The sequence below is a fragment of the Amphiura filiformis genome, chromosome 8 (assembly GCF_039555335.1).
Source record: "Amphiura filiformis chromosome 8, Afil_fr2py, whole genome shotgun sequence".
In the NCBI taxonomy this organism is placed as follows: Eukaryota; Metazoa; Echinodermata; class Ophiuroidea; order Amphilepidida; family Amphiuridae; genus Amphiura; species Amphiura filiformis.
The window spans coordinates 621,672-644,885 of NC_092635.1; the positions used below are offsets into that span (position 1 = coordinate 621,672).

Consider the following 23,214-nt stretch of genomic DNA (forward strand, 5'->3'; position numbering starts at 1 on the left):
CATGATGGGATACTCCTTTCAACTGCTGTGGTCAGGTACTATAAATTACTTTGTCCGATCTTCCTAAAACAACATCAAATGTGCTAAATTTAGAGAATTTTTAAATTTTTGTTCCACTTGATCTTTTCTCTCTCTCTCAACTCCCTATTCACACATCCCTTTACTTCCCTCCCCTATGTCCATAGATCTCACTCCTTCCACCTGTTGTTCTTTCTTTCTCTTTCATACATTTGCCTGGTGAATTTCTCTCTCTCTCTCTTCCTCCCCTCGGCCCCCCGTCCAACAGATAAGTGATATATTCAAAGGTTGTCCTCTCATAATAAAGCATCAGACAATATATGCAAGAAACTTAGACATGCAGTCTGTGAATACAACATTTGAACATTTTGAATATACACAGGCTGATGTGAATCCTATTTTGTTTTGATCTTATTTCAAAGACAAAAAGTACCAGGGGGTTGTGATGGGGCTTCCCCCAATAATCATGATAATTGCTAAATGCAAGTACAATTTTGGAGCATTGCCCAGTGATAAATCAACCATTGTACAATATGACAGAGCACAATACCACAATGGAACGTAAACCCTGCCTTTGTATACAATTTCCGATTCCGAAGAAACCAAAGTTTGCTCAAAAATCGATCATTAAAATTGGTTTTGCCTGTGACAACTAATAGTATACATGTGTAGTGAGGTGATTCGGCTTTGTCCTTTCTTCAATACTTGGCACACTTTTAAACAAAAAAGGTTGACAAAGTTCTTTATCCTTAATTTATCAATACTTGCTTCTTGCCAAATACCATGAGTACAGTGTGTCCCCTTAAAAGTAGGACCCAACAAATCTGACATTAACAAGCAAGAAAAATATGTCGTAGCAAAAAAAAATGATTCTAGATATGCATTTTAAAACAATATTTTGTATGCAAAAACAATTTTCCTGATAGGTCAGAGTTCACATGTACCAAAACTGCAAAAACTGTTCCACAATAAATATCAAATTTTAATGCTAATTTGAATCCTACCACCCTATAGGGGTTTTTGCTATCAGCAGGGAAACAAGAAATGAAAAAGGAGAGAAGATGAACACCGGTAGCCATCAGGGTTTCGCTGGCCCGGCCAGCAATTCTGTGCGTATATGTTCCCAATCATCTTAAATTGGTAAGTTAAGGGTAGACGAGGTATTGTTGGTCGAAGCAACCTAAAAATCGATTGGCATTATCTAGATCAATATATTATTGAAAATTAACACCTTGATGTTTTGCAAAAGTTCATTCTACAAATCGTATACTTTGCAAACTTGCTTAATTTATTGTTGTTAATGAGTTATGTACGTTTTATAAAAGTGTTGTTGTTTCAGCCCTCTTTACAACATAACTCAAGAACCACAGTACCTACAAAAGTATATCTGTGATATTTTAATTCTTCTACAAGCTCGCTATGAATTGAGCAATGCAGTTTTTGCCAAAGCTCACTACCATTCGTAAGATGCTGTGAACTACCAAATCACAACAGTTTAAAATAATTAATAACCTTAAGGCTTGTTTTTCTTTTTGTGTTTTTTGGTTATTTGTTTTGTGCACTCCTCTGCCCCCACCCTGGAAATCATTTACATAACATATAGTTTGGATCAGAAGAAAGATTGGCAATTTTTTTTGGATCCACTTTTGGGACACAATATAAAGTATAGTGCCTAGTTGTCTGTGTTACACAGCTCACTATTAAATGGATTCTTTGACCCATTCCATATTATGTATTCAACAATTGTATTGTATTAAAATATTCTTGCAATTCATATTGAAACCCTATCAAGTCTACAAAGAGATTTCCTAAAAAGTCATTGTCACAAAAATATTGGTCTTGTGACTACAAAAGTCAGTATTTCACACATGTTTGCTTACTGCTCCGTAGTAACGTTGTCACCACTGCAATAATATTACTATGAACGGAAATTGGGATAAAAGTTAATATCATTATTCAGATTTTATTGCATATTTGCTTTGATTTGATGAAGAACTCTACTGCCTGAATCACCAAGATGATGACTGCCATCTTGTCCACTCTCTTTTGCTTCCTTGCATGTAGTGTTGCCTTTGAGTATCCTCCTGGAAGTCTGCGATGTAAACTTAACATTGAGTCAGTATGGGATTGCAAAAACAGAATGCTAATAAACATTCCACCGCATGTCTTGAGCAAAGACAACTACTGTGCTACTGATCTATTTGTTTCTCATAACAAGTTAGAAAAGATAACAGGATCACCCTTTAGGAACTTAACCTGTCTCACATGGCTTGACTTAGGTCATAACGTGATAAGGACCATTACACCTGATGCATTCTTTGGATTGCTTATACTTGAAAAGCTGTATCTCGCCAACAACAGACTTGCATCACTACACGAAGATGTCTTCAATGATCTTACTGAACTACGCTATTTAAATCTCAATTTCAACTTACTTAGCACCATACCCAGTAAAGCTATTGCACCTTTGAAATCCCTGAGAGAACTACAACTTGTGGGGAATAGTATTACATCTTATGCACTTGGTAAAGAGTTCCGACATTTGACTAAACTCACTTGGATTGAAATCAATGCTTGCTCTTTTCAAAACAACAATAATTCCTTCACATCGAGCATTACTGAAGAAACATTTCAACATTTAAATGTATCCTCTAATAACGACTTGATGCTTAAATTATACTGGGATGATAACATTGTCACAAATGTTACAAGCTTTGGGCCACTTACTGGTGTGAAACATTTGAATGTCAAAGGAAGACCACTTGATGACTTCAAATCAACTGAATGCAATCTTGAAAGTTTAGATTTGTCCAGTTTTCCATGTAATAATGATTCGCACGATCCGTTTCACTTCATGCAAAGATGGGACTCTTCTCTGACAAAAATATCCATCTCTTACAGTCGCTTTGTTGGAATCCATCACGCTCTGTTTCAGAAAATACCTTTACTTCGCTCACTAGACCTTTCATATCAAGGGGTTCTTGAAATTTTATCTGACGATGCATTCTATGGTTTAAAATATCTAGAAGAATTAATACTTTCACATAACAGCTTTACAGAAGTACCATCCAATGCCTTTAAGGTATTCACACGATATAAAACACTCCAAAAACTAGACCTCAGTTACAATCGGATAAGCGGAACAATCCCTGTGGATGCGTTTGCTGGAGTACCATCTTTAACTTATCTTAACCTAGCTGGCAACTATAAAATTGACTTCAGGAAAGACTGGACTGCACCTCTTGTTCAACTTATTGAACTGAATCTCAAAGATACATACATTAGCATGTTCTATGCACCTACTATGCCTTCACTGAGAATCATATCTTTGGGTGTGCCTACAGTTTCTCTTGATGACTTGCTTATCAAAAATAAATTGTGTAATGTAGCTAGTGGACTTGAACAGGCATTAATACCAAATTATTCTTTCATGGTACCAGCTGTTGACATTTTAGGTGATCACTGTCCAACTCTTTCAGAACTTGACATCTCTGGTTGCTTAACATTTAGTGAACAATATGCAATACAACAAAAAAACATGACCCTTCCCAGATTGGAAAAATTAAATGTGGCGCACAACAAGCTGCGATCACTACTGGATATACTCTTCATCTTGGCACCTGGATTACTTGATCTTGATGTTAGTTATAATGAAATTCAAAGTATTGAAAGCAGGGTACTTCCTATTCTTGATAGGCTCACACACTTAAGACTTGATGGAAATAAAATCATATCCATAAATGGACTGCAACATTTAACTCTCCTTACAAATCTATATGCTGCTGAAAATGAAATCACCATTATTCCACAAGAACTACTACACAGAAGAAATAAATCAAGTCTCATGGTTTTGGATTTAGGTAAAAACCCGTTTGACTGCAGTTGTAACATTTCTGATTTTCAGCACTGGATTATGACCGATACAACAACATGGTTGTTTCAAAGTGGCCCTTACATCTGCACTACTCCAGAACATGTGAAGGGTCTAAGTATCACAGAAGTGAAATTGGATTGTAAATCAAAACTACCTATTTATCTTGGAGCTGGTATTGCTTGCGTTTTACTAATTGTCATTTGTATAACAACAGCTGTTTACTACAGGTGGCATATCAAATACAAGCTTTTCCTCGTCTTCAAACGAAGATATCGTCGTTTTACATCATATATAGACAATAATGATGTAGGAGATGATGAAATCGAAGCACCTCGTTATATTCATGATTATGATGCATATATAGCGTATGATGATAATTCTGAAGAAAATGAACGCTGGGTTATCAATGAGCTTCGTGTCAATCTTGAAAAACGCCCTCAACCATTTTGTCTTTGTATCAAAGGAAGAGACTTTATACCAGGTGGTTCTATAGTGGAAACAATAACTGAAAGCATCCAAAAAAGCCGTAGAACAATTCTAATCTTGAGTCCAAGTTTTGTTGATAGTGAATGGTGTCACTTTGAGATGGAGATGGCCCGTATGAGACTATTTCATGAGAATCGAGATGTTCTCATCCTGGTCATGCTAGAGGAAGTTCCTGATGATAAACTAACTCTAACACTTCGTCAACTGCTCTGTAGACAAGACTACTTCAAATGGCCTCAAGATGAGGCAGGTCAGGATTTGTTTTGGCGCCGGTTGAGAGAAGAAATCAAAAAGCCTGTACGTGTTGACAGGCGTCATGATCCTTGATTGCAGAAGTACAACGTAATAATAAAATGATATATTTGTGTACAAAATTAAAATCATAGATGCAATGGTTTCTTTTCTATTATGCACATTAAATAAAGATGTTCAAATGACAGCTGTCTTGTTCACACATTAGATGGTAAGCTGTAGCCTAACTATGGCTTAGCTAAACAGGAGCATTATTAACTTAGCCCAAGTTTAAAGTCAAAGTGTTCTACATGTAACAAGTTATGGATCCTAAGCCAAATAACTGATAGACATTTTAAAACATTTAAAAAGTAGCTAAGACCTAAAAAAAAATTGTTTGATTTGCGTAACCCGACCGTTCCTAAAAAATAGGCCCGACCCTAGACTTTCTTTCTTATTTTTTTGCAAAAAATAGATTTAAAAAATTAGAAAAGATTAAAATTTAAAAAAAAAAAAGAAAAATTTGCGATTTTCAGCTTAAAATGTGTGTAATTTTTTTTTTTTTTAATTGCCGACCGACCTACCTTTTTTTTTCATGTTATGATAATCAAACAATTTTTTTAAGGCTTAGAGGGCATTTTCCATGGGACCCAAGGTTAGGTTTTTTAAGTGACTACCGTATTCATTCCAATAAGCGCCCATGCCCCAATAAGCGCCCACCCAGGGTATTTTCAATTTGCTAAAGGGTACCATCAATGTTGAAGTGACGGATAGACGTCGATACAGTGAAATAGCTGGAGGACTAGATTTCTACATCAGAAAAGCTACTAGAACATTCTCAGGACCCATTTATAACATACATAAATTTGTCTCTAATAAACGCCCCTAACAAAAAAAATTAGGTAAACCAGGTAAAAAATAAGGGCCCACCCAAAATGACTTTATGAAGCGCCCTGGGCGCTTATTAGAATGAATACGGTATGTGTTTATCAACAACAATTTTATGCGAGCCGGTTATTTCAAGACAAGTTTTTTATTAGATCATTACCATGAGTCCCTAAGAACCGGGGCTCCAGTTAGCTACCGGTACCAACAGAAGGGTCAATCATAATAATGAAAATCAAATAAACTAAAATAGGTGACAATATTGACTAATGCTAATTATCTCTGACCAGAATGTTTTCAAATGTTGACATTGTACATATACCGACATGTGTAATCCTATGGCAGTTTCTTGGTTATCTGTAACTCTTATAAAAATACTAAATAGTAAAAATTAAGTTTAAATATGTTATAATCATGTTAATTTCAGTTCAAAACTGATTTTTATTCTTTGACCATGTTAACAACGATATGGTGTACTATAATCATACTCTATAAAAGAAGGTCAACTTTTCATTTCATTTCATTTCATTTCATTTTATTTGCCAGAAAAAACACAATTCATACAATATAAAAGTACAATACAATCATGATAAAATACATTAAAAAATGAAAATAATGAGGGAAATCGATTTTAAATTAAATACAATCATTAAATTTAATTAAACAATAAATTGACATTCCTACCAATAAAATATCAACAGCAAAAAAAGGCGGGAGCATTTGGGTGAGGTGTGTAGATGAACAGGATACAAGTCAAGAACACAGGGACGAACAAGAATGAGAGTGCCCTGACAGGGAAGACCAAATAGTAGCAAATGCCACTTTCGAAGTGGTCAACCTAAAAGCACTCCATGAAGACACAGAACAAAAGTGCATGCATGCTGTTCTCCAACCATCTCATCCAAAGGCTCCAAATCTAAAGAAAAAGAAATAATGATAATGCACATAATAAATTATTTACATTTACAATTAGTTAAGAATCAACCAGCCAGCTGGTTGAATGCAGGATATTTGGTGTGATCCGTGAGGAAATCACATCTAAGTGATCCGATCAGGTGCATCTTGTTCACGCTGAACAGGCGTAACTAGGTCGTTGTATATTCTATAATTTTCCTGGTGTGTTAACTGTGATTACATCTAGACACCAGTTTATTTTTGAATTTAAACGGGACCCTAATTTAATGCGAAAAATGTCATAAAAGAGATGCACATCAGTCATGACACGAGTGGCTTTTTACGCATCATTATTTGTTTTCAAAACACAGCTTCACAAATCGAAATTGGAAGGGTTTAGGCTATTTTGGACGCCTGTTTGAGAGAGCTTATTTATCGTTTAGGCAATTTATCATTCCTTGTGATGGCTTAGTCTCTGGCCAGACTGTGTTTGGCTATCCCGAACAAACATGTTTGTTATAGGAACGGCGGCTTTGTAAGAGACTAGTGCTGGCTCTAAAAGTAAACACAATTAGCACTTGATAAAGTTTATAATGTTTGCGCTGGGTTAAGGGTGCATGAATGTTAATGGTTTGTGTATACCGATGCTATTAAAATAGCATCGGTAAATATGATAAGGCCGAGTAAAAAATAAAACATGTTTCTCATCCCCTCCCGCTTCCTTTTTAGAGACCGCTTCAATTTTTTTTTTTTTAAATACCTACCAGAAGAATACAAAAACTGCTTCTTCTTTGAGGCCGCTTCAAATTAATTTAATTTCTTTTAAATACCTAAACAATAAAAAAGTCCTTTTGCACCTATTTTTTCGATGAAACATTAAAATCCTCTTTTTTAAAATCCAATATGACCAAACTTGGATATGACTCACACCGTTTGTTATTGCAATAGCATTAGTTGATATGATAAGGCCGAATAAAAAAAAAAAACTGTTACTGGTCCCCGTGTGCTTCCTTTTTTGAGGCCGCTTCAAATTAATTTTTATTTATAAAATTCAGTTATAACATTATTTCTATTTATTAAAATTTTGAAAAAAGATGTCGAGGAAGCTGAGATATTTTATATTAATTAATTAATTTGTATTATTTTTAAATTGAGTCATAACTTTATTAATTTCTATTTTTTTTAATTTTGAAAACATTTCTTGAAGGTTCTGTGATCATTAGAGGGTATACCAAGAGTTATATCTACCAGAAGAATAGAATTTAAGAAAAAGCCTCCTCCTTTTTGTGGCGCCCTCTACGGAGGGGCCACATATAGGCATGTACTTTGTGAAAAGCTTCTAATTTCACTCTTGCTAGATTTACTCCTTAATCGTTTTGCTAAAATTATGCCCAGCTCAGAAATAAAACCACAATATGCTAGGATTTTATTTTATTATTGTTTTCTGATATGCACGGGATAAAATGATGTGTGTATATTCTTTGTTTAAAATACAAAATTAATGGACTTATAAAAACACCAAATAACCCGTGACCTTTGTATGGTTTAAACCAGTTTACCGCCTCTTAGAACCCGATAGAGCGGTGACATTTGACCATTCTAATTATGTATGTTTTGAACATGTTTGCACATGAACTAGTTGTTTACAGTGTGAAGAATCTACAACATGCTCATCTATCAGGGCACAGTTCTTTAACCCCAATACATTTGTGCATTCATTGAATGACCTTTGAAAATGTGAGTACAAAAACTCATACTTTGCAACTTAAGGTCAAATTTTGCACTATGATTGTTTAATTGAGGTTATTGATAATATGCCACTGGAATGAGGCCATTGTTGTGCATAGTGATTGCACGCGGTGCACCTAATCCTTAAACCAACACCAATTAATTATAGTTGACCAACACAACCACTGACCAATCATGAAATCACTAATTGGTTTATGACTTTATGTGCTTGAATCGACTGCTAACTGATTGTGACCAAAGATATTAGAAGCTCAGTATCTTTGTGGTGACTATCTCTGATAAAAACATTAATTAACGAAAATCAGTTCTGGTCAGCAGAGAAAGGAATAAATACGGAAGACATGACTGTGTTGAAGGTCAGAAGTGTATTTGCAAAAATAATATTCATTGTAATGCCTAACTGCTGGGAAGGGTTCCTAGCAAGGTTAAGTGAAAGAAACCCCACTGGCTATTTTGTCTGTTTAAAATAGAGTTCTATGACGTAATTTTGTTATTTATTAATTAATTTAGCAGAATTAATAACATAAAAATGGGCTGTGCCCGTTTCATGAAGAATAACGATCGATCTTACCCTTGATTTAACAGGCCTGTCAATTTCTTGGTATTGTTTGATATGAAAGGAGGGTATGATTGTTTTGTATTAGTTTAAGCATTTCCTAGCCTCTCTTAGCCACATGGTTGGCTACAAAAGACACAGAGTATACCTTAGGATAAACTGGCATGAGTGCGCCGACCTCAAGTTTTCAACATTTCAGGATTGTTTCTGGACGGAGGTCGGGTGAAAAACGAAATTACGTTTACATGACTTTGTCGAAATTGCAGTGTGACAAGAATGAGTGTATAGATGACTAGGGGAAGCTTACTTATTTGTGTCTTCTAGTTATCCATCATATACCCTAGGCCCTGCATAACGAAATTCAACAATATTCAATATCCAAAGCAATATCCTCACTACAATAGGCTCCCAAAACAGAACTCCGACCCCACATAATCACAAATTGACGAAAGCTTCATTCCATGAAGCATTTCTCTCAGTATTTGATCATCTTCTACTCTTCCCTAAAAAAATCATTATAATACCAAATCTAATCACCATGGAATTCACCATATCCCGTCCAGCTCACATTGGGCGCCACATTCCTTTTTTAAAGGAATTTTTATTTCAGGTATTTTTATACGCTAAATACAGGGTCTAATAGGACCTATGGGTATTTGCACCTATATTTTGCGATAAAAGTTTTTTTAAAAATTTAAAAAACCTTATCCTCTTTTCTTTTTCTGTTTTTTTTTTAACCTGGACGAGAAACATGTTTTTATATTAATAATTGGTCCAAGAGTTGTGTTCTTCAAGAGTTATCAAGTTGTCTTCTTAATAGGCCTAAGTTGTAAAGGACTGCCGACTCTACGGGATAAACCTGACTTCAGTTGGTCACTGAACTGACATTGTAATGTCCATTTGCTCTAAAAAGTAAAACATTTCTATTAACATGATTAACATTCGCAAATGTTCGGTTTCATATTCTTAATTTTGTCACAAAAACTTATTGAATGCTCACTTGCTCCATAAGATATTTACTGTTTGTAAATTAGTCTTTATTAATTGAATAATGACAAACAAGAAATGTCTTTAAAGAGACAATGCCACGGATGAAGACCATGTTTCATAATTTACATTGGTAGTCCATGATATGCTGGTAATTTGTTTTATGTGTAAATTAATTTCCGGATGGGACATATGGGTATTTATTGGTAAATACCACAAAGAATATAGGAAATACAAATTTACTCTTAAAATGTGTGCTAAGCATATCTAATTCAGAATTGTATAACAAAAATCTCCATGCATATCAATCCAAGCAAGTTTCCTGACAATCCGACAATCAATATTCAATTGACTTCAGATAACCTGGAAAATGTTCCCCACTCCTATTTCTGAAAAGTTGATCAAATATATTTTGGTAAAAAACATGTAAAGAAGCCTTGAATTGTTAGCTGTAATAAACCAAAACAATTATATTAATCGGCTCACAACTTGTGAAGATATGCTCTTTTAAAGAAATGTACCCGTTTTTCACTCTGTCCACGGAGACGGTTTGGCTACTTCAAAGATTAAAAAGGAGTACACATACCATGCATGAATATCAAACATTCTTCAATGATAACTTTATAAAATAACTTTATTATGGAATGGGCTTTACCGGTGGGTTTATGGGCAATGGATTTTGTTGCGTACCATCCTTGTGCGCCGGATACTTGCGAATGCATTCAGTAATACGTTTGCGAAGATCTTGGATTTTGCCACAAAGGAAAAAATCAAGTGGTGTGAGGTCTGGTGGTCGTGCAGGCCACTCCACAGCATGAGCCATCACAACCACTCTGTTTGCTATCAATAAAAAAAATAAAAAACGGGTACTTTTATTCAAAAGGCCATATCTTCAAAAGTTGTGAGCCGATTGAAATAATTGTTTTGGTTTATAAAAGCTAACGATTAAAGGTTTCTTTACATACCAAAATATATTTAATCAATCTTTCAGAAATAGGTGAAAAAGAGGGCACAATGAGGGGCCTCTTTTTTTGGGACACCCTGTATATGATGTTTCTTGCATTGGTTAGTCCAATTGCACAGTGTGATAATTTGGTTCGAGGTTTAGGCTTGGAGAGGAGTCAATGAGGTGTCATTATCCAATTACTTAGACAATAAAGAGTCGAGACACATCGTGTAGATTTCCATAATTATCTTCATAGTTCATAAATAATATCAATGCATAAACACTGATCTTAATATTCGATGTGAGTATACGTGAATCTTCAATGTTCACTTCAGCTAATAGCTGTTTATAAATACGTGACTGCTCTCTTTAAACCCGAATCAAAGAATGCTACTTTTTCTTTCACTCAAAACAATTAGAATTTATTCCAGTCGCGTCTCGCTTGTTATACTCACGTAAGCTTAGACACGCTGGACGCTGAAAGACCACGCAACAAATGGCGCGATTAAAAACGCTAGATATGTGGAGCTATTGATCAATTGGATTGATCATGACACACAGGCAGACAAACAGGGCCTATAGATTTAAAACACATCACATACCACAACGAAAACAATACACATTCGGATCACACAAGGTACTGAACAGAAACGATACATACGGGCAAAAACAGCACAAAGACATAAACCAATCAATAAAACACACCATCCAGGATCACACAAGGTTCCCCTACCCTATACCACAAACCCACCGAGAACCGCGAATGCTGAGAACCGCGAAAGCCGAGAACCGCTCTAGTTGACTATGCCATGCAGAGTGAGGCTGCTTTAGCTTTTGCTGTCTTTTATCAAGTCTACCAATATGCATGTATTAATCATGCCAACAGTATACAGAGTTGACTTCATTTTGCTAAAACCATTGAATCATGATTCTGATATAGAACTATTTAACAAAAGAAAAGAAAACAAGCACATAAACATTTATTGTCCACTGTGTTATATTACCAAACCTGCAAAAGTTGTGGTTTGCCCGGGGCACTAAGGTCAAAAACACTTGCTTTCTAGTTGGTGTGTTTTAGGTTTTTTTTTTAAGTTTGTGTTTTCTGCTTTGCATCAGAACCATCACATATTATAAATATTAGACAATGATAAAAAAAAACATGTAATTAATAAGGGATACATATTCTAAAATATTTAAAGGAAGTCTCCGGCAATCACAACATTTTGCCTTATATGTTAGAAAATAATTATCAAGCACAAGTCACATGATTTGATTTTAAACAAACTCATATTGGCCATAAAATTTAATAAAAACAGCTTGTCTCTCAACACGCAATTTTCCAAATTCCCGGGCACTGATTAAAATTGTCTGGTGCAATGGCGTCCCAATAATACAATGAAGGCTGACGACAATTGAGCACAAATAATCATTACGTCATTGCACTAAACAAATTCGGTGTGGGAATTTTGAATATTGTGTGTTGTTTTTAATCTTCCATGTTTTTAATTGATTTTATGGTCAATATGAGTTTGTTTTAAATAAAACCATGTGATTCGAGCTTGATAACTATTTTCCTATCATATAAGGCATAATGTTATGAATGCTGGAGACTTCCTTTAAAACCTGTAAAGGAGGTACCTTTAAGATAAAATCCTGCGCAGGGGTACCTTTCAGATATATACAATCCTGAATAGGGGTTAAAATGTGATACAAAACTGGGCTAAATTCCTGTTTAGTTGTGTTTTTTGCTACAAAGGGCAAATCCTGTTTTGGGCAAACACAACACGTTATATTGTCAGGTTATATAAAAGGTAAAATTAATTTTTTTTATTATTAGTGCAGTGATTTAAAAAAAACCATTTTAATAGCGTCACATTTCTGAACACAATAATATTAAAGAGCTGACAAAATATTTTAGAAAAATGTTTGCCAAAAATATTTCACAATAACATTTAGACAACATTTTTCAAATGTTGTTGTAGTGATATATGATCCAATTCGAGTGGAGCGTTTAACGGCGTGGGGTCTTGGGGCCCGCTATGAATAGGGCCCCGGAAAAGTTTTGTTTCTGGATGCGCTCTAAGGACATTTCCTGTTTTTTTTTCCATCAAAGTACAGGGTGTCCCAGAATGATTTATACCGAGAAAGATGGAATTTTTTAGGTATGAAGGGCATTTCTATTGGTCATATTGTTTTGCATTTTAAGTTTAACATATATTTAGCTTTCTCAGATTTTTTAGATTTTAAAAATTTGACGTTTCTAGTAGAAGTTAGAGAGGATTGCGTAAAAATGGTAAATTACAAGTTTTGACAAAGCAACCTATTTTGAAAATCTGTAAAATTACTAACCGTTCAGCACAAAGTAATGTTATGCAGTATATTGCTGTGTCCTGTTCTTACTTCTACTAAATAGTCAATATCTATCGAATATTTATGATGTTACAAAGCAATTATTGTATGGAATAAAGGATTTGCTACGCTTGAGTGACCTTAAACTACTCTTTCTTTGGCGGCAGTTTTGAAGACAATTATTGAGGTGTGTGAGTTTCAACATTTGAAATGCCGGCAGAGATGGATTTTTCATAAAAGTATAGAGAAGGTTCGTCCTTAGTGTCACAACATGCATTTATGTCCACAGTATATGGGCAAACCCACAGCTACGTAACAAAGAAGATTAAAATTTACTGCGGAGGATCCTTGAGGAAGTTATATCCTCTAGTAATAATGACATTTTTTGGTAAAAATTGTGGTAAAAATCACATAAAAAGTATGTTTTTCAACCTAAATATCTGATGTCATATTGAAATGTTCCACTTAACCCCATATCAAGAATTACTTAGCATTGTAGCTCTACATCTGTGCCAAATTTGGTGTATTTCCTATCAAAGAATGTAGGAATTCTCCAATATATATCGCACAGTGCGGCTGGACGATGGTGATAAAGGATCCATGTGTTATGATGCCATTACACACATGCAGTTTTCGTCCATTTTCAGTAATAGCAATGAAAAGCGAAAACGAATCAAGCTATTTCAATGAAAGTCACAGAATAAGTAGGAGACATGTGTGGCATTGTATTGCACTTATTAAAATTAGATACACTGTTGACTATATATTTTTGATATTTTGTTCAAACACGGTATAAATCATTCTGGGACACCCTGTATGTGGGAGAAATGACAAAATGTTTACCTCATAATCAGCAATGACCTCATTTCACCCCTAGATTACCTTTAGCTCAAAATTAAATACCACCCAACATTTCCCCTGACCAAAATATCATTCCATGCAAATTCAACTACTTCTGTACACACTTGAACATATTTGTAAAATGATCTCAAATGACCATATATGACCTTTGACCTCACATCCATTGACCCAAGGTTTGTTGTGTCCAAGTCCTATTGAACTTCATCAAAGCATGTGGGAGAAAGGACAAAAAGTTATCCTTAAATCAGCAATGACCTCTTTTGACCCTAGATTACCTTTAACCCAAGATTCAACACCACTCTACATGTACACTGCAAGATTCTCATCTGTGTGACGCCGATGTCACCAGAATGTCACTCCATCGGAAACTACACCTCGGTTTTCCATATCGCTGGTCCGAAATAGCCGGGTAGCCAGCCTCCTAGGTTTCTACAGAGTGACTTCGCGGCGCGGTGACTACGCAGGAGAGTCACACTGGTGTGACTACGCGACTGGGCCTGGGTGCTCAGTACCGGCGTTGTGGGTTGCCGGTTTTGCTTTTATTGCCATATTTTTATATTCTCTTGATTTATTCAAATAATATTCTTTATTTCTTGCTTTTTTAGGGGATTATGGAGGGGGAAATTGCAAACTGGACTTTAAAAATAAGGGAAATATTAGATGAATAAAATAAATGTGTTAGTAAAAGAAATAAACATGATCAGTAAACAAAGTATAATTCAATAAACTAATATAATGAATAAAATACATTTTTGTTAATTGGTGGTTATTTGAATAACTAAATGAATAAAAAATTAAGAAATAAATAAACAGCAAGAAACCAATAAACGAAGAATGGAAGAAACAAAGAAACACTTCGAAAGAAAACAACTTGAGAAAAATTGCAAATAAAGAAGTTAAAAGTAGGAATACTTATAAGAAGCATGTAGGCCTATTCATGAATTAAAATATTAAATGTGTAAAATAAATAAATAATTATAACAATAATAAGTCATAACAAGCATTAATATTTGTGTGATAAAAAATAAGACACAATTTCAAACAAACACTGCAATAGGCCTATATTGATTTTATAGGCATAATTTAATAACGTAAAAAAATCAACATGAAAAACGAATCAAACTAAATAGGCCTATAAAACACCATTTTGAAAAACGGAAAAAGAAAGTAGCACAAGCCAAAGTTTTGCATAAACTTACGGCAGTAAAAGTATAAATTTGCAGTAGACCTTTCAGGAAAGTGACAAGAAGTAAAATAAAATGCATGCTAGGCCTATAAATCAATTTTAAATATAACAGAAAAATTCTTGCTTCAAAATAAGTAAAGTTGTGGCAAATCAAAATGTATAAATTGAAAATGCTAGGCCAATAATAGGCATACTTTGCGAACTTTGGCTGAAAATTAATATCTCTTTTAAAACACAATTCGTTTTAAATAAATAAAAGTTTCAATAGGCCTATATAACGTTATCATGCAAAATATGAAAAAATAGGTCAATTTGATAGCAAAACATGTCATCTAACCACTGAAGTAAACAAAGCAATGATATAAGTTTTGTGGGAAAACAAGCAAACAAATAAACAAAATAAAAACGTTTGAAATGAAACAAACAAATAAACTTGTTCAAAGAAAAAAACAAATAAACCAAGAACAAGAACTGCAAATAAAACACACACAGTTGATGAGATTATTAAACAGGCAGCACGAAAAGAATTAAAATATTATAAAAGAGAACAATAAATAAATGAAACAAAATGAATCAGAAGTCTCACAGTTGAAATATAGGCCTAAATGATAAAGAATGCAAAAGCACGATAAAAAACAAACACAGCAGTAGAACCACAGACCCACTGTACAGCATGCATCAATCAATTAATTATAAAACCAACTCATTCCATTCATGAGCGTATAGGCCTACAAGCAGTAAACAAGCATGATACGCGTATTTGTCATCATCAGCGCGTATTTGGGTATACGCGCGCGTTCCCAGAGTGTTCGAACTCATAACAGGGTTCGGTCAACGACCTTTCGGCAGCGTAGTCACCTTGAAGTTCGCCGACTGGGCACCGAGCAGGCGACGCATGGGGCACTGGCTACGGAAGTCACTTTGATGTGACTACAAGATGTGGACCACTGTTGGAATCTAATCAGTGGTGTACCTCATGAGTCGCCGATGCGGCAATCGAGCAGGTAGCACATCGGAGGCTAGCAGTTGTAGTCACTGCGTGATGACACTGCTGCACAGTACCCTACTGCCTTGTTTCCGATGTAGTCACTCTCCTGTAGTGACTCTGTCGGCCACCATAGGGTAGGTTATTCTGGAGTGACGGCGGTAGTGACTTCAGAGTTCCAGTGCGATGTAGTCACTCTTTCGCCAGGAATTTTGCAGTGTACATTGCCTCAACCAAAGTATCATTCCATGCAAGTACATACAAATTCAGTGCTTTTTGAACATATTTGTATGACCTCAAATGACAACTAGATGACCTTTGACCTCAAATCTGATGACATCACACATACTAATGTACCCAAGGGTCACTGTGTCCAAGTCCCATTGAAATCCATCAAATCCATATACCAAAATGCCATTACACAGTCTGCTCTATTAGATTTCAATTTGGAGGAAGTAATCTGCCATATAGGGGAAAACCCATGGTGCTTTTGTTTAAACAACCCTTATCATATATACAGTTTACATTGTCTTGAAAGATATCTCTTCATGCTGGTTTTGATAATGTTCAATTAAAGGCCCATTCAGTAATTTGCTCATCCGAACAATCGTAAAAATCATCAAAATTCAGATTTTGGTACATTTTTCATTGTCATAGATGTGCTCACATAGCCTGCTAGTGGTTCATCCGAAAGCTGTGTACAAAATAAGGCATTACATGAATCTATATTAAAATGTTCTTAAACAAATCTAAAAATAAAGGTGATGTTAACTCAATGACGTTTTGTGCTGTATCACAGCACTTTCTCAAATTGAATGACCAGCTTTGACCTCATTGAGGTACGCATGTTAACATCACCTTTATTTGGATTTGTTTAAGAACATTTTAATATAATTTCAATGGACAATCCTGATGAATCTATTTGCGGATTACATGAATCTGTTATTAACTACATGTATTTGAATGGGGCTTCAACTTCATCAATACTGCTATTTTCTTTGTAGTTTGCCAACATTTTCATTTCAAAAATACAAAATGACAACTTGATCCTTCATTTTAAAACAATTTATAAACAATTTTAATTGTGTTACACTTGCACTTGGATCACTGAATGGGCCTTTAACAGCCAACTTGGTTTCACACTTGTACACATAGTTTGTGATTAGCAGAACATGCTCATCTATCAAGACAAAGTTCTTTAACCCCACTGTTTCTACATTCATAGGATGACCTTTACACATGATGGGTACAAAAACTCATACACCACAAATTTAAGGTTATATGTTGACTTATTATTGTTGATGGGGGTTAATGGACTGTGCCAATAGAAATGAGGTTATTTTGGATGAGGGGTTTTTCACAGATTGCTGCTAGTATTATTAGTACCAATAACATTATAGGCCTAGTCAGGAAGACTAAGAGACAACACTTCAGTACAGAAACTAGACTCTGCACAAATGAATAGGCTTACTGTGTGCTATTACTCCCATCAAAACTTGCCGCTGTTTGTATTGCTTAATATTACTGCCTGCAAATCATTGTGAAAATGGCAAACACAGGGGCAAACATAATCATGGTTATCGTGTTGATTGCTTTGCATGCTTTGCACATAAATTATGTACACTCAATGTATTCTTCCAATTCCACCAGTAGCGTTGTAACTACCACAACATCATGCAAGTTGTATAGCAAACAAGAAAATGGAGATCAGCCAACTTATCCAATTTTGGATTGCAGTTACAGAAACTTGACAGCCGTACCACCTAATATGAACAACTGCTCCTTACAACTTGAACTGAATAATAACAAGCTGAGCAACATCACCGGATCACCATTCAAGAAACTTGTTCTGCTACTTTCTCTGAATCTGACTTCCAACAATATCTCACACCTTAGTAGCCATGCATTTATTGGTCTAACATCACTGCGGCAACTTCATATCTCCTACAATAGACTTGTAAAGCTGCCAGGTGGAATATTTTCTCAACTCTCCAACTTGCAATATTTGGACCTGGGCTACAATTTACTGACTCAAATACCAAATAAAGCTGTTGCACCGCTTCATTTGCTACAAGGTTTGATTCTATCAGGAAACTACTTGACTTCTTTCAGATTGGGAAGAGAATTTGAAAACTTACGAAACCTTTCACTGCTTGAAATGGGTAATCTACAACTTTCACTGACGGAGAAAATCACAAATGAAACGTTTCAATACTTCAAACCAAATCAGCACAAAACAGTTATATTAGGATTTCTTAGTCTTGATCCTAAAAACCAGACAAGCATAGGGACAATTGAAAACGTCACAGAGCTTGCGATAACCAACCTACCGATGGATAAATTTCTATCAACTAAATGTCAACTAACATCTTTAAATGTGTATTATGGTGGTCAAGGACAAGAATTAAACATTTCAACATTACAACCATTATCAAGATGGAATTCAACTCTGACTCAGTTTTCTCTTCTGTATGGCTTGACACCTGTCATCAATGGCCCTGCGTTTTCTTGGATACCACATCTAAGATCACTGAGTTTAGTTGACATGAGTATTCGTACAATGTCAGATGATACTTTTACTGGATTAGAACACTTGGAAGAATTAAGCTTGTCTCAAAATATTCTTGGAGTGATACCATCACATGCATTGGGAGTATTCACCAAATTTCGAACTCTAAAATATCTGGATCTGAGTAATAATGGGATCGCTGGTGACATCCCTCAAGACGCTTTTGCCGCTGTACCTTTCTTAACTCAACTAAGCCTTGCTGGGAACGCCATTGTAGCTAGATCAGACTGGACAAACATGTTAGTAAACCTCACTCTATTGAATCTTGAGAATAGCTACACCACAGTGTACCCTATACACAAATTCCCATCATTACAAAGTCTGTTTATGGGAGTACCAAAGCAAGATGATATCAAAACACTGGCAATCAAATCCCCATTTTGTGTCCAAGCTAGATTCATTGTACAGTTGTCTATTTCTAATTTCAAACCATACAACACTCTGATATTGTCTACAGTCATTGGAAATGAATGCACCTATCTCAAGCTGTTAGATATTTCAGGCACATTTGCAGACACCAAGGCATTCACTGAGAACCAACCTGATATCAACCTGCCAAATTTGGAAACTTTGTTAATAGCATATAACGGCATCACATCAATGACACAATTGGCATTTATGAAAGCTCCTCATCTTCAACATCTTGATTTGAGTTCAAATCAAATATTTGCAATAGAAACAGACAGTCTATCTTTCCTGAACAGTCTTCAATCTATAAACTTAGAAAAAAATCATTTAGTATCACTGGATGGTTTCCAAAAACTGACTTACATGAACACAATACTAGCTGCTAAGAACCAAATTACAACTATCCCAAACTTTCTGCTTCAAACTTCTTCCATGAAAACACTTGACTTAGGAGGCAACCCCTTTGAGTGCACATGTGATAGTGATATCATGTCATTTAAAACTTGGATGACTAAAGATAATGTTACTTGGCTTGTACCAAACGATATGTACATATCGCAAGCCCTAAAAATGTACAAGGGATACATGTTGTTAACATTGATCTAGACTGTCCTTTCCTATTGCTTTATCTGAGCATAATTGTCACATGTGCGATATTTGTAACAGTCGCAGTGACATTATCTATCAAATATCGCTGGCACATCAAATATAAGCTGTTTTTGATATTCAACCATAGGCGCATTAAGAACTATGTCAACATTCAAGAACAAAGAGTTGATGGAAATATGAATGAGCAGGATGAGCTTATCTACCCCAAATATGATGCATATATAGCATATTCTGAAGATTCTGCACGCGACGAACGCTGGGTCATTGACGAGCTTCGATCAAACATAGAAGAAGGCCCTCATCCTTTTCGTCTTTGCATCAAAGGACGAGATTTTATACCAGGTGGTTACATAGTGGAAACAGTGAGTGAAAGTATTCAAAAAAGTTGTAGAACAATTCTAATTTTAAGTCCAAGTTTTGCAGACAGTGAATGGTGTCACTTTGAAATGGAGATGGCACATATGAGGTTATTCAATGAGAATTGTGACGTCCTCATTTTGGTGATGTTGGAAAAAATTCCAGATAATAAACTAACCCTGTCTTTACGTCAGTTGTTGTGCAAGGAGGACTATATAATGTGGCCAAAGGACAAAGTTGGACAAGAATTATTTTGGAAGAGACTGCGGGCTGAGCTTATGAAGCCTGTTCACATAGATAGACGTTATGTTAAATAACTTCAAACATCAATTTCAAACTTGTGTATTTATAAACTTTCCTTCAAGTTAAAAAAGAAGAGAGAAATATTTTGAACATAATGCATAATGGATTAAACTGAGATTAGAGAAAACAAATTGGTATTGTGTCATTGTAACAATGAAAGCAAGAAGTGATAGGTGAACAGTAGTGAGGGAGTGAGAGCCCTAGATAGGGTGTCTGCTGGAATTAATTCCTCAATCGACAATTTTTGTACTGGTAGACGTGGCTTTAAATATTCAATCACATATCCAAAATCGACCAAAATCCACCCTGGGCAAAAAAATCTACAGGCATTTGAAAATCACTATTTTTCAGTAAAAATGAACAAATCACGAACGTTTCCGACTGTAAGCCGCATTTTCGCAAACATGGTCAATGCGTCGCGCTTATCGTTTTGTATTTGCGTGCGCGCTATAAGTGAGCGTATTGGCTATGCATACTGCGTAAAACCGAATTTAAACCACAGCGTCACGCGTCATGCACACAACACACAAAGTCGGTGACTAATTGATTGACATGTAATTGATTGACGGCTTGCATTGATTTCCGGCTATAATTGCCCTGTGATTGTCACCTGTTATAGTGTGCCCTTAAATGACGGGAGTTCCATAAAAGGTAAAAACTTTTAATTACTTTTAGTTATTATTTTAATATCGTAACTAAGAATAAAACGGTCCTAAAACGTCACGTAACCACGATTCGTTGTTCACATAATGATAACAGTATGTAGGCCTATACACTGTAAAATATTACCGTTATTTTTCGGGACTACCGTAAAAATGAAATACTATTTCACTAAAAATATGCATGTTAGTACCATTTAGACTGTAGTTGTTTATTTGGGGTGGGTGGGTGTGTAAAGTGTTGCATCTTCGATTTTTAAATACGGTAGTAAACAGCCCGGGTAAACAGCCGTATTGTCCCAATATATTGTGTTTAAATGTAAAACAACAGTAATTTTAACGGTATACTGTTGCCAACAAAATTGCCAGGTATTTTACCGTAAGACATAAGTGATTTCTACTCTACGCCTATTTTTACATGATTATGGGCATTTTACCGTATACTTTATGGTCAAATTTTTACTGTCATGACTGTGTATCTCAATATGACGCGCCTTGGGGAAAGAAATACGAGCTAGTAAAGGGCCATTCCTGATGGAACTAAATTCCACTTTAGACCAGGTCTAACTTTAGACCTGGTCTAACTTTAGACCTGGTCTAACTTGTGCATACGATTAGGGTCTAAACAAAAACAAACTTAACAGCTGGAGGAACGCCCGGCCATAATGTAATTATATTTCTTTCCGTAGAAATCCAAGTTTCTACTCACACAGGCCTAGACTGTCGTCTCTTAATTCATATCTTGGCTGCATGGCTTCTTGAAAATGACCATTGGTTTAATGCTCTGGGGACTCACGAAACTCATGAAATTCATATCATGGAAATCCCACGGGGGAAAGCAGAGAACAAATGGTCATTCTACAGATATAATGTGTTCTGAAGAAGCCATCGACCAGCATGACCACGTGGTCAACTGAAATAGGCCTACGTTATTTATATTGTTGGAAGTGGTGAAAGATGTCTGTTATCCCATTTTTGTACGGTTTTCTAAGTTTGTAAATCTCAAAATTATATATTATAATATAATATTATAAAGTCGGTTGTTGATTTGTTACAACAGTACAGTACAGGCCTAGCGCCTATAGCTGTAACTTCAATATTTAAATATTATTTTTTAATAGGCCTATGTAAACCTTGCCTATTTGTTTTCACAAAATCCACTGTAAGAAATAAATAAATACGGTACATCTAAAACATACTATATAGGCCTAGCTGTCATATTTTGTACGTGTTCTTGCTACATGGTTTGAAATAGACCCAATGCAGGTTTACTGTTTAATTTGTAGGTTAAATATACACAGGCCTAAATAAATATATCGGTAGGCCTATTGTAGTGTTTCTCGTCTCAGCCCGATTCCTTTTTTGAGATTTTTTAAATTTTAGTCTAAGCTTATTATTTTGAAATTCAGTTGTGATGTTTCTTTAGGTCTTGCAATGAACACTTTTGGAAGGTTTTGTGGCCTACCCCCGGGGGCCTACTTCTCAGAACAACAAAATAACTAAACCCTCTTCCTTTTTACAGACATATACGCTGAAACAGCGTATAATAAGTTTATTTGCATTTGCACCGATTTTGCGATCAAAATAAGAAATAAAAAAGCAACTTTTCCTCTTTGTTGTTTTAAAAACTCGGACGAGCAATAGGCCTACTTGGCCTTATTTATTACAATTGTGGGTCTTTAAAAGCTTATCAATTTTGAACCGTCTATAGGCTATACGCATCTAAAATTATCAATGATTAATATTTAATTCCATAAAGCAGGCAGCGCAGGTGCATAATTAATTAAATAGGCCTATAATCATTTAGACTAATAATACATACTGTTGTATACATATCTTTGAAATAATCTTGTAAGCTAATATGCTGAAGATTCCAACTAACAAACGCATTTCGTTGGTAAAACAAACGTAAACAGGTGAGTGGTATTTGCAATCAACTTTACTATGCTGCAAACCGTGTGTCAGCGGAAGGATAATAAATCAAATGTGAGTCAGCGCGGCAAACGGTGTATGCGCACTATACGCAAAATTTGTCGCTCATGTGTCAGCTGGCGTAATGCCGTCGCGATAGCAGCGATGCGACCACGCTCGCAATTGTATTTTGATTTACGTCTTCTGAATTAAACTTGCCCAAAGTTAGAATAAACTTGTGCAACTTTCAAGGGGTTATAAAAATATTTGCCCAAGGTAGATTTTAGTCGATTTTTGTTATACAATACTACAATATACTCTGCATCCATTGATACAAAAATCGTCGATTGAGGAATTAATTCTACCTAAACTGCCTTCACTCCCTGACTAC

General features: G+C 35.4%; 2 protein-coding genes across 2 annotated transcripts in view; one reads left to right on the forward strand and one right to left on the reverse strand.

Annotated features, from left to right (window-relative positions):
* LOC140158479 (bifunctional 3'-5' exonuclease/ATP-dependent helicase WRN-like) overlaps nucleotides 1–23,214 on the reverse strand; it is a 231,615-nt gene that overhangs the window by 157,809 nt on the left and 50,592 nt on the right. The window lies entirely within an intron of this gene.
* Nucleotides 2,777–4,949, forward strand: LOC140158190 (toll-like receptor 2). The gene has a single exon (XM_072181321.1). It carries the CDS (start codon nucleotides 2,873–2,875, stop codon nucleotides 4,703–4,705), a length of 1,833 nt encoding a protein of 610 aa, XP_072037422.1. The 5' UTR covers nucleotides 2,777–2,872; the 3' UTR covers nucleotides 4,706–4,949.